This window comes from Sebastes umbrosus, chromosome 4 (genome assembly GCF_015220745.1).
Source record: "Sebastes umbrosus isolate fSebUmb1 chromosome 4, fSebUmb1.pri, whole genome shotgun sequence".
Classification (NCBI taxonomy): Eukaryota; Metazoa; Chordata; class Actinopteri; order Perciformes; family Sebastidae; genus Sebastes; species Sebastes umbrosus.
Genome location: NC_051272.1, coordinates 12017521 through 12029978, shown reverse-complemented (window position 1 = coordinate 12029978; position 12458 = coordinate 12017521). Strand labels below are relative to the sequence as shown.

General features: G+C 38.1%; 2 protein-coding genes and 1 long non-coding RNA gene across 10 annotated transcripts in view; all 3 read right to left on the bottom strand.

The window, feature by feature from the left end:
* phf21ab (PHD finger protein 21Ab) overlaps positions 1-5124 on the bottom strand; it is a 40739-nt gene extending 35615 nt beyond the window's left edge. For 3 of the 8 annotated variants that reach the window (XM_037766313.1, XM_037766307.1, XM_037766312.1), the window contains exon 1: positions 4272-4766. The gene's annotated coding sequence lies outside the window, so the exon portion shown is untranslated. Of the gene's footprint in view, positions 1-4271; positions 4767-4846 lie in introns of those variants that run through there. The other 5 variants (XM_037766308.1, XM_037766314.1, XM_037766309.1 and 2 more) reach the window with 5 other exon arrangements.
* A 3065-nt stretch (positions 5125-8189) lies between these two features.
* LOC119486389 lies at positions 8190-9024 on the bottom strand. The gene is made up of 2 exons (XR_005206520.1): positions 8950-9024; positions 8190-8681 (listed from the first exon to the last, which is right to left on the bottom strand). It is a non-coding gene; the product is annotated as an uncharacterized LOC119486389 (long non-coding RNA).
* A 1473-nt stretch (positions 9025-10497) lies between these two features.
* On the bottom strand, positions 10498-12265 carry LOC119486319 (nuclear factor 7, brain-like). Its single transcript, XM_037766362.1, has one exon. It carries the CDS (start codon positions 11978-11980, stop codon positions 10583-10585), a length of 1398 nt encoding a protein of 465 aa, XP_037622290.1. The 5' UTR covers positions 11981-12265; the 3' UTR covers positions 10498-10582.
* Between the last annotated feature and the right edge of the window lie 193 nt (positions 12266-12458).

Sequence of the window (12458 nt, the reverse complement as noted above, 5' to 3'; positions counted from 1 at the left end):
ACGCGAGAACACGCGCCCGCTCTGAGTGAAGGCAAGCAGGCAGAGGAGGAGAGACTACAGCCAAACGCGAGCACGCATATGCGAGCGCACGTGTCCCGACCCGGTACATTTATACGCTTAAAAAGTTACAAACAGTCCCTTTAAAAGTACTTCTTGATCGAGACGAGAGAAACCAAATAAAACTGCAACTGTGGATAGCTAAATGTATATTACAGCATAAAGTATTTCTTGATTATATTTACCATCTGAATATACTACAACTAAAGCTGTCAGGTAAATATAGTGCAGTAAAAACTACAATATTTCAATCTGAGATGTAGTGAAGTAGAGGTATAAAGTAACATAAAATGTAAATAGTCAAGTTAAGTACAAGTACCTCAAAGGACTTGAGTAAATGTACATTCCACCACTGCTGAAAAGTAACAATACATGTAGTGCAGTAAAAAGTACAATGAAATGTGGTATAAAGTAGCAGAAAATGGATACTCAAGTAAAGTACAAGTACCTCAAATAGACACACAAGTACAGGACTTGTGTAAAAGTACTTTCTGACTCCAATAAAACTGCAGTAATGTGTAAACAGTGAGAGATGCAGCTTCTATCATGACCTCTATGACTAACTCCATGTGTCACTGATGGCTCAAACCAAACTCTTATTTAAAAAAACAGTCTTTTTAAGCCCCTCCTAGTGTTTCTGTACATCAGCTGTGGAGTAATTACTCCCTGGGTGGGAGATGAAGTTGTCTGGATAAACTTAGGTAAAAGTACTTTTTGATCAAGCGGGAAAAAAAAGAAACTAAACTAAACTGCATTAGTGGGTAGCTAAATGTATATTACAGCATAAAGTATTTGTTGATTATATTTACCATCTGAATATACTACAACTAAAGCTGTCAAGTAAATATAGTGCAGTAAAAACTACAATATTTCAATCTGAGATGTAGTGAAGTAGAGGTATAAAGTAACATAAAATGTAAGTAGTCAAGTTAAGTACAAGTACCTCAAAGGACTTGAGTAAATGTACATTCCACCACTGCTGAAAAGTAACAATACATGTAGTGCAGTAAAAAGTACAATGAAATGTGGTATAAAGTAGCAGAAAATGGATACTCAAGTAAAGTGCAAGTACCTCAAATAGACACACAAGTACAGGACTTGTGTAAAAGTACTTTCTGACTCCAATAAAACTGCAGTAATGTGTAAACAGTGAGCGATGCAGCTTCTATCATGACCTCTATGACTAACTCCATGTGTCACTGATGGCTCAAACCAAACTCCTATTTAAAAAAACAGTCTTTTTAAGCCCCTTGTAGTGTTTCTGTACATCAGCTGTGGAGTACTTACTCCCTGGGTGGGACATAAAGTTGTCTGGATAAACTTCCATCAGCATCACATGCAAGAGTACAAGTACCTCAAAATGATACTTAAGTAAAGAACTTAGTTAAAAGTACTTTTTGATCGAGACGAGAGAAACTAAATAAAACTGCAGTAGTGGGTAGCTAAATGTATATTACAGCAAAAAGTATTTGTTGATTATAGTTACCATCTGAATATACTACAACTAAAGCTGTCAGGTAAATATAGTGCAGTATAAAACTACAATATTTCAATCTGAGATGTAGTGGAGTAGAGGTATAAAGTAACATAAAATGTAAATACTCAAGTTAAATACAAGTACCTCAAAGGACTTGAGTAAATATACATTCCACCACTGCTGAAAAGCAACAATACATGTAGTGCAGTAAAAAGTACAATGAAATGCGGTGGAGTAGTCGTATGAAGTAGCAGAAAATGGATAATCAAGTCAAGTACAAGTACCTCAAAATGATACCTAAAGTAAAGGACTTTTGTAAAAGTACTTTCTGACTCCAGTAAAACTGCAGTAATGTGTAAACAGTGAGAGATGCAGCTTCTTTCATGACCTCTATGACTAACTCTATGTGTCACTGATGGCTCACACCAAACTCCTATTTAAAAAACAGCCTTTTTAAGCCCCCTGTAGTGTTTCTGTACATCAGCTGTGGAGTACTTACTCCCTGGGTGGGACATGAAGTTGTCTGGATAAACTTCCATCAGCATCACATGCAAGAGTACAAGTACCTCAAAATGATACTTAATTACAAAACTTAGGTAAAAGTACTTTTTGATCAAGCGAAAAAAAAAGAAACTAAAGAAAACTGCAGTAGTGGGTAGCTAAATGTATATTACAGCAAAAAGTATTTGTTGATTATATTTACCATCTGAATATACTACAACTAAAGCTGTCAGGTAAATATAGTGCAGTAAAAAACTACAATATTTCAATCTGAGATGTAGTGGAGTAGAGGTATAAAGTAACATAAAATGTAAATACTCAAGTTAAATACAAGTACCTCAAAGGACTTGAGTAAATGTACATTCCACCACTGCTGAAAAGCAACAATACATGTAGTGCAGTAAAAAGTACAATGAAATTTGGTGGAGTAGTCGTATGAAGTAAAGTGCAAGTACCTCAAATAGACACACAAATACAGGACTTGTGTAAAAGTACTTTCTGACCCCAGTAAAACTGCAGTAATGTGTAAACAGTGAGAGATGCAGCTTCTATCATGACCTCTATGACTAACTCCATGTGTCACTGATGGCTCAAACCAAACTCATATTTTAAAAAAACGTCTTTTTAAGCCCCTCGTAGTGTTTCTGTACATCAGCTGTGGAGTAATTACTCCCTGGGTGGGAGATGAAGTTGTCTGGATAAACTTAGGTAAAAGTACTTTTTGATCAAGCGGAAAAAAAAAGAAACTAAATAAAATTGCATTAGTGGGTACTTAAATGTATATTACAGCATAAAGTATTTGTTGATTATATTTACCATCTGAATATACTACAACTAAAGCTGTCAAGTAAATATAGAGCAGTAAAAACTATAATATTTCAATCTGAGATGTAGTGGAGTAGAGGTATAAAATAACATAAAATGTAAATACTCAAGTTAAGTACAAGTACCTCAAAGGACTTGAGTAAATATACATTCCACCACTGCTGAAAAGCAACAATACATGTAGTGCAGTAAAAAGTACAATGAAATTTGGTGGAGTAGTCGTATGAAGTAAAGTACAAGTACCTCAAATAGACACACAAGTACAGGACTTGTGTAAAAGTACTTTCTGGCCCCAGTAAAACTGCAGTAATGTGTAAACAGTGAGAGATGCAGCTTCTATCATGACCTCTATGACTAACTCCATGTGTCACTGATGGCTCAAACCAAACTCCTATTTTAAAAAACAGCCTTTTTAAGCCCCTCGTAGTGTTTCTGTTCATGGGTTCCCTGGCAGTATGTATAAACTGCTGCCTGGGTTAATTGGAGTAATTGCTCCCTGGGTGGGACATGGAAGTTGTCTGGATAAACTTCACCATCAGCATCACATAGCTGCCCGCTGCAGACACGAAAAAGGCCCCCCGAAAAAAAAAAAAGGCAAGAAAATGAAGCTATATATAAAATGGAGGTTTTTTTTTTCCTCTCCAAGATGAGAGCCTGTTAAGTGCTTCTTCTGCTGCGGGAGTTGAGATACATGGAAAGTGTTTTTTTGTTTCGGTGGGGTGGTGTGTTTTGGAAATAAACGTTTTATAAACCCAATCTTATATTATAAAAAAGCCAACTACAGTCGAATGGATGTTCAAATATCTCTACTGTATTAAAATAAACAGCTGTGAACTATCACTACTAATAAACGTGTGAGTGTTTCTCAATGTTGGCTGGTGTTAAAATAAGCATCCGACATTGCTCCACTGTGTTAACGGACAAGTGTTAGCTTTTCTGCAGCCGTTGAGCTAATGCTAACCATCCTGTTAGCAGCTAACAGCTAACACAGCTGATAACTTACATCAAAGATATGATCATAATAAACGTCGCGATAAGGGGCCGATGTGGGTTAGGGAGAAAACAGAGGAAATAGAAGATATGAGAATGAGAAACAGTCTCTTAAATAGGACGCCATCTTCCAAACTGACGCCGAGCAGCAGCAGCTCGTTGTGCGGGTCTAAGTTCTCTCTCTCGGCCGCTCTCTCTTGTCCTCCACAATATCAACTCCTAGAATAAGAAACACACCAGCTACAAATACAACAGAAAGGGGGGAAAAGCCCTGCTGAATGGAGGAACACCAGCTTCACACACCTGACACACAGCTAACACACACAGCAGCCAAAAGGAGACAAGACAGCAGGTGAAGTTTGACAAGAGAGAGTGGAAAATTAAAGTTATGAAATTAAAAAAAGCCCCAATGTGCACTTACTCAGCAGCAGTCCTCCTGTAGGGTTAATTAAATATATATATATATAAGAAGAAGAAGAAGAAGAAGAAGCCGATCCACGGTGCAATAACAGCACATATATAAGCTCGCTCTCCCTTCCCGCGGAGCTTTGTTTTGTTGCTGTATTTTATGTTTTAGTTTTAAAATTTGGTGTTAAAAACAAGAGAAAAAAAACTGAAGCTACAAAACAAGAAGAACTCTTCTTCAATCTCATTCAGCTCTCAGCCTCAGCACGGCGTCGAGATCCCTGCGCCGCGGAGCTGGAGGAAGGGGGGACAAAAAACTACTTACACGTACAATTAAGGTGCGTTTGCGAGCGATAAAGCGTTTGATGTTGGCACGTTTTGTTGTTAAAGTTCGTTAAATCGAGAGGATCGGGGGCGCGAGGTAAGGCGAAAATGTGTTGGAAAAGCGGACTACTTTTTGTGTCGGTGCAGCGAATTTATTTCACTTTGCCTAAGGAACGGCGGTGCTGCGACTCCCATTGCCTAGGGAAAAAACCCGGATGTAAACTCAGTGAAACTCTATGGAGAGAAAGTCTGCACACACACACACACTGCATGTAACTCGGCAGAGAAGCGGAGCAGTTTTTGTTGTGTTTCTGGTTCTGGTTCTGGTTCTCCTTCATGGATCCAGACTAGGACCGGACCGTCCGCCCTCAGTCTGCCGTTGATCAGACTCCATGTTCGGCTGCTCGCTGGTGGAGCTGACGGGCTGTTGCACTCTGTGGAGGAGCAGCAGGAGGAGGAGGAGGAGGAGGAGGAAGAGCACAGGTGGCTCGGCCTTATCTCCTGCTCCTCTGTTTCTACTACAGTTACTGCCTCAGTGGGTCTATTTTACAAATAAATACATTCTGACAAATAAATAAAGCAGTGTTGGAATGAAGTCAACTGTGTTATTATATCAGAATAAATAACTCCAGTGCTGCTGGGGCACAGAAACACTACAAGGGGCTTAAAAAGGCTGTGTTTTAAATAGGAGTTTGGTTTGAGCCATCAGTGACACATGGAGTTAGTCATAGAGGTCGTGATAGAAGCTGCATCTCTCACTGTTTACACATTACTGCAGTTTTATTGGAGTCAGAAAGTACTTTTACACAAGTCCTGTACTTGTGTGTCTATTTGAGGTACTTGTACTTTACTTGAGTATTTTCTGCTACTTTATACCACATTTCATTGTACTTTTTACTGCACTACATGTATTGTTACTTTTCAGCAGTGGTGGAATGTATATTTACTCAAGTCCTTTGAGGTACTTGTACTTAACTTGAGTATTTCCATTTTATGCTACTTTAAAACCTCTACTCCACTACATCTCAGATTGAAATATTGCAGTTTTTAGTGCATTGTATTTACCTGATGTTTGTTATAGTATATTCAGATGGTAAATATAATCAACAAATACTTTATGCTGTAATCTACATTTAGCTACCGACTACTGCAGTTTTCTTTAGTTTCTCTTTCTTTTGCTTCATCAAAAAGTACTTTTGTACTTAAGTATCACTTTGAGGTACTTGTACTCTTGCATGTGATGCTGATGGAAGTTTATCCAGACAACTTCATGTCCCACCCAGTGAGCAATTACTCCACTGCTGATGTACAGAAACACTACAAGGGGCTTAAAAAGGCTGTTTTTTAAATAGGAGTTTGGTTTGAGCCATCAGTGACACATGGAGTTAGTCATAGAGGTCATGATAGAAGCTGCATCTCTCACTGTTTACACATTACTGCAGTTTTATTGGAGTCAGAAAGTACTTTTACACGATTCCTGTACTTGTGTGTCATTTTGATGTACTTTTACTTTACTTGAGTATCCATTTTCTGCTACTTTATACGACTACTCCACCACATTTCATTGTACTTTTTACTGCAATGCAAGTATTTGTACTTTTCAGCAGTGGTGGAATGTACATTTACTCAAGTCCTTTTGAGGTACTTGTACTTAAGTTGAGTATTTCCATTTTATGCTACTTTATACCTCTACTCCACTACATCTCAGATTGAAATATTGAAGTTTTTACATTACATTTATTGTTATTGTTTTCAGATTAAGATTTTACATTAAAAACATAAAATAAACTCCACCGTTTCTAATGGAGTTGCTGCCTCTGTGTCTTCAATACATACAAATAAATAAAGCTGTGTTGAAATGAAGTCAAATTTATTATTATATCAAAATAAACACTCTGAGATGTATCATCTGTACTGCACTTAAGTACAATTTTCAGGTACTTGTATCGGGGCCGGCTTAAGGCATGGGCCATAGGCGGTCGCATAGGATGCCATCATCTGTAAAAAAAAGAAATTAAAAAAAATAATGGAATTTTTTCCATGAATGGAAATAAAATACAATTAAAAATAAATTAAAAAAATGCTAGTGGGCACCCTTCCTCATTTTCTGCATTGAGGTAATAAATTAGCAAATAAATAAATAAAAATAAAATAAAACATAAATAAAAAAATTCCGGTGGGCATCCTTCAGCATTTTCTACATGAGGTAACAAATGAACAAATAAATAAATTGAAATTAAATTAAAAATAATTTAAAAAATGCTTCCTCATTTTCTGCATTAAGGTAACAAATAAAATGTAATTTAAAAATAAAGAAAGAAAGAAAGAAAATACACTCTTCCCCCTGTAATTCTTGTTGTAGTGAAACTGACTAAACACTTTTAAGCCAACAATATCAGGGATCAATCTTTTATTTATATTATAATTAATACAGTTATTTATGAAAATAAAAATCTTAATTTTTTTCTTAAAACCATTGTGATGTCTGATGTGTGTTGCAGTTTACGGGGCTAGGGTTCTGGGGGGTTGAAACCTCCAAATCCATCAGTAAATTAGAAACACATCAGTGAATTACAGCATTTTCTGTTTTAAATAAAAGAATGAAGATGTTTTGAATAACAGACAGAGAATAAATATATAAGTTATTCCAATCGGTACATTTTCAAAGTACAGTTACTCAAGTACTGTACTTTCAGGTACTTGTACTTTATTTGAGTATTTTCTACTTCTACTCCGTTAGTTACACCTTTAGTTACATTTTCTTAATAAACATGACAAGCTAATAATTATGATATTAAATATGATGCAGTGCTTTATATTGAAAAATTACAAAAACAAAATATATTATAATAATATAACATAATAATTATAATATATATATTATATAATTCTATAATAATTTCTGCACTGTTGTTATTATGATATTCTAATAAAAATATAAATAATGATTGTTGACTGTTAATTAAATAAAAATGCCTAAGAAGTCCCCAACATGATTCAGGAGTAACGTTAATGTTTAAAGTTGCATTAATAGGTTTTTGTTGTTGTTTTTTGCCACTTAGTCGAAGTGGAACAAGCTTATACACGATATATATATTTAATAAATTCTATACTTTTTAATGATTATCATGAATCATCATTTTTTCTCTTCTAGTTATTTATATATGCTGTTCTGGCTGTAGTTTTTGCTTGTCCTCTGTCTCATCATCATGCCTTGTTCATTTATCTTCTGTTATGTTGCACTAAAAAGCAAAAATAAATAATAACAATAATAAATAATCTGTTTAGGAAATACATTCATGTTATTTCCATCGTTTATGTATTTTATGCACTCATCATTTTCTATGGTATTTCTCAAGGTCTTGGTGTCTTAATGTGGTATTTTGGAGGGATTATTGATCATTTTTATCAATTCTCCAGTGGTAAAAAATTGTTAAATTTAGCACCAAATCTGTATAACAAATAGTATCAACCCAAAAATTCTGAGTCATAATAGAGCATGGGGATGACCATCATATACTTCTATCATAATGTTCTAAACCCTTATACACTTTCACTATCTTAATTCATGTTTATTTCTGATTTATGACTAAAACAACTTGACACACAGTGCTTCATGAGACACTTTAATTTTCCAGTTGAAGCTTTAATCTCATTTCTAATGATGAATTACAGTGAACAGATGATGTGAAATAAAATCTCTTTAACACTTTACATGAATAAACAAATCAATGTTTGAACCTGCTGTTCAAATACACAGAAACTTCACATTAAAGATATAATCAATAATCAATAATGGTAAACCAAAGAGTAGCCCCTCCCACCACCATCATGTTACTAAATAAACCCATAATCCATACAGCCAGGCACAAAGAAACAGGAACTCTGCTGACTGCAATGATGAAGAGTCCGTCTACGACTAACGGGTCCTGAGTTATGGAAGAGGCGGGGCTAAAGTTTAGGGGCGGAGCTATGAGTGTGTATTGACATGTAAATGTCCTCAGACCTGGACCGTAGGCCCCGTTCAGACCTGGACCATAGACCCCGTTCAGACCTGGACCGTAGGCCCCGTTCAGACCTGGACCATAGGTCCCGTTCAGACCTGGACCATTGACCCTGCTCAGACCTGGACCATAGGCCCTGTTCTAGACCTGGACCATAGGCCTGTTCAGACCTGGACAATAGGAGCTGTTCAGACCTGGACCATAGGCCCTGTTCAGACCAGGACCACATAGGCCCCGTTCAGACCTGGACCATAGGCCCTGTTCAGACCTGGACCGTAGTCCCTGTTCAGACCAGGACCATATAGGCCCCGTTCAGACCTGGACCGTAGGCCCTGTTCAGACCTGGACCGTAGGCCCTGTTCAGACCTGGACCGTAGGTCCTGTTCAGACCTGGTATTAACATGCGTCCTCAGTGATCACAAGTGGACAGCTCTAAGTACAGGTGTGAACGCACTAAAGACGCATTGAGATCAGATCCCTCAGACCACATTCAGAGGTGGTCTGGGTCTCATATGACCTCATTCTTTTAGCAGTGTGTAGTGAATGTGTCCTGGTCCACATTAAGCACCGTCTACTCTACTGACGTCCCGCTGGGATCCGCAGGTCTCTGAGTCCTCAGGTGACTAGACAGGAAGACGCCTGGCGTCATGGTAACGACCTCTGTGCTCTACTGTATCCTGTCAGTACAACTGTGTTTTATTAAAATATATCTTGTTTCTAGGCTACATATCTACAGACCATCAGACTACTATACACTGTAAAAAAAGAGTGTAAAATAACGGAAATTTTCCGGCAGCAGGGGCACCAGAAAATGTCTGTTAAAAAATGGAAAAATACTGTCCGTTAATTAACATAAATAAACTTTAATAAAAACAAAACAGTAATTATCTTTATATAATTAGTCTTTATTACTGTAATATTAAAAGAAATATTTTACTTTTAACATATATTTATTGTTAGAATAGTCATACACCGTAAATCTAAGACCATTTACATATAAATTACAAATGAAACATTTAATGTTACGTTGCAAAAGCCCAAATTTACATTAACTCTCAGAAGTTTTGCAAAAAAAATCTGTATTTTTACAAGAAATATTTTTAGAATTCCATGAAATATTTTTCTTCTAACATAAATTAATTGTTAAAATAAAGTCATAAACGTCTAAAAAACAGAATAATTTTCTTTAAAAATGATCAAGAAAAGCTTAAATACAGATATTTACTATTGTGATTACAAAATAATACTGTAAATCTAAGACCATTTACATATAAATCGCAAATGAAACATGTAATTTTTACATTTTTTTCTGTCATTTTGAGATACAGACAAAAAATTTAAAACTTCTTGAAAAAAACTGTAAAAAAAGTGTTTTTTTTTAAAGTGTAGGCAGGGGAAGGTCATTATTATCAGACTGTTGGAGATGTGTCTGTGTTTTTGTTCTGCTGCTTTACACGGAGCTGATACCCGCTCACTCTCTCTCACATCCCCGGCTCTCTGCTGGTACAATAACCTTTTATTTTGATGTTAATAAAATGTTAATAAAATGTATCTGAATTAAAAAATATGTGGGATATTACTACTGACATTCCTGTAATGTTACATCACAACATCTGCGGTAGTAGCCGTGTGTTTACTACGTGTTAATTTACATATAGAGCGGGGAAGTCACCACCATCACCATCACCATCATCATCATCACCATCACCATCATCATCATCATCATCATCATCATCATCATCATCATCACCATCATCATCATCATCATCATCATCATCATCATCATCATCATCATCATCACCACCATCACCACCATCACCACCATCACCATCATCACCATCACCATCACCATCATCATCATCATCAGCACCACCATCATCATCACCATCATCATCATCACCATCATCATCATCATCATCATCATCATCATCATCATCAACACCATCATCATCAACACCATCATCATCATCACCATCATCATCATCATCATCATCATCATCTATTTCTGTTGTCCTACAGTCACAGTGACCTTCACTGGTAAAACCTTCAGTGGGAGATCATCATCCACAGTGTAAATATATGGAAACATCCTCTCAGTGAAAGTGTGTGTGTAGGTGTGTATGTGTGTGTTAGTATCAGGATCAGAGAACAACAGCTTTCCTTCGTTCCAGTCCAGATTCACTCTGATCCTCTGGGGCTTCTTCTGAACTACGAGAGCAGTGGATTCATCTGATGGGGAGAATGTTCTGTATTCACCCTTATAGAACCATATTGTCAATAATCCAGACTCTATGTCTCCCTTCCTCTGGACAGACTCTGGTAACACACCCAGGAACCAGAATGTACTGTCTCCAACCTGGACATCCCAGCTGTGAGTCCCTGAGTTAAAGCCCTCAGAGCCCAGGACAGAGTAGTCACCATCAATCCTCTCTGGATTATCAGGAAGCTGCTGTTTCTCTCCTCCTGTCACACTGGTCAGATCTTCAGACAGGATCAGTTCTGGATGAGCAGTGTTTGGGTCCAGAATCACAGGAGTGTAGGAAACCAAGTCCTTCATCTTGTTCCAGATGTTGAAGGTCAGGTTGCCCAGGTGTTTGGCCTGGTCTATCAGAGCTCCTGAGGGCAGCTGTGGATCCTCCAGCAGGAGGCGCTGCTGGACTCTTTCCACTGCAGCCTTGTAGTTGAGCAGGAATGAGACGTCTTCAGCTCTCAGCTCGTCCTCTGTGGCTCTGACTGTGTCTGAAAGAGCTGCTATCTCTCTGCTCACAGCCTCCATCTTCTCCTTCATCATCTGACTCTTCTGCTCCTCTTCCTCCCTCAGCGCAGCCATCCTGGCCTCCTCTTCCTCTTCTAGAAACTGGTGAAGCTTCTTAAACTGCTCCTTAATCTGCCTCTCTGTGTGTCGGGCCTGGACCTTCATGTGTTCTGCTGTTTCATCAAACTTCACTTTAACTCTTTCAAAAACCTTTAACTTCTCCTTTAAGGGCTCCAGAGTTTCCTGAAGTTCCTTCTTGTGTTGTCGTGCAGCTTCATCGATGGGTCTGAATCTGTGGTTGGTGTGTTTTTCTGAATCTCTGCAGATGTGACACACCGGCTGCTGATGGTCCAGACAGAAGAGTTTGAGTTTCTCAGAGTGCCGACTGCAGAGAGCCTCTGAAGATCTCTGAGCTCTCTCCTGTAAGAAACTCTCACACAGGTTCTTTAAAGCCAAGTTAGGAGGTGGTAAGTCCTTTGAATGTCTTCTCTTACAAAGTGGACACTCTTGGACGTGTTTCCCTGTCCACCAGCTCTGCAGACAGACTTTACAGAAGCTGTGGCTACATGACAGGATGACAGGATCTTTAAAGATGTCGTGGCAGACAGAACAGCAGAAATCGTCCTCTAATCTGGAAGCCATTTCGTCTCTGAGTGAAGCTGAAAACACAGCAGGCAGACGGCTCAGCCACTCCCTGTTCCCTGAAAGTTACTTTCACTTTGAGTCTTTGTTCTTGTAAATCTCTGGTTCAGTTTGTGGATTCAGCAGCTGGTTGAAGTGGTAGTATTCCAGTATTCCCAGTATTCCCTCCTGTAGATGTCCTCTCTCAGTGGAAGTGGTGGTTTTGGTCTGAAGGTGAATCTTATCCTCCGTCTCTCAGTGTGTGTGTGTGTGTGTGTGTTGTCTCAGTGAGGCAGAATAACAACCTGTTTCCTGTATGTCACAAGGATATTAAATGAAGGCTAAGACGCCGTCTTTGACCTCGTGGAGTTCTGACTCATGCTCAGTGTGACTGGAGCTGTGATGTTGGAGGGTTACAGCAGAGGGTGCTAGAAATAAAGGGATGGTTCCCACTCAGGTGCTCTTTGGGTGGACTCGGACTAACTGACCTTTTTGGGTA

Coding starts and splice junctions, on each gene's coding strand:
- LOC119486319 (XM_037766362.1), bottom strand. CDS start 11,980: ATGGCTTCCAGATTAGAGGACGATTTCTGCTGTTCTGTCTGCCACGAC.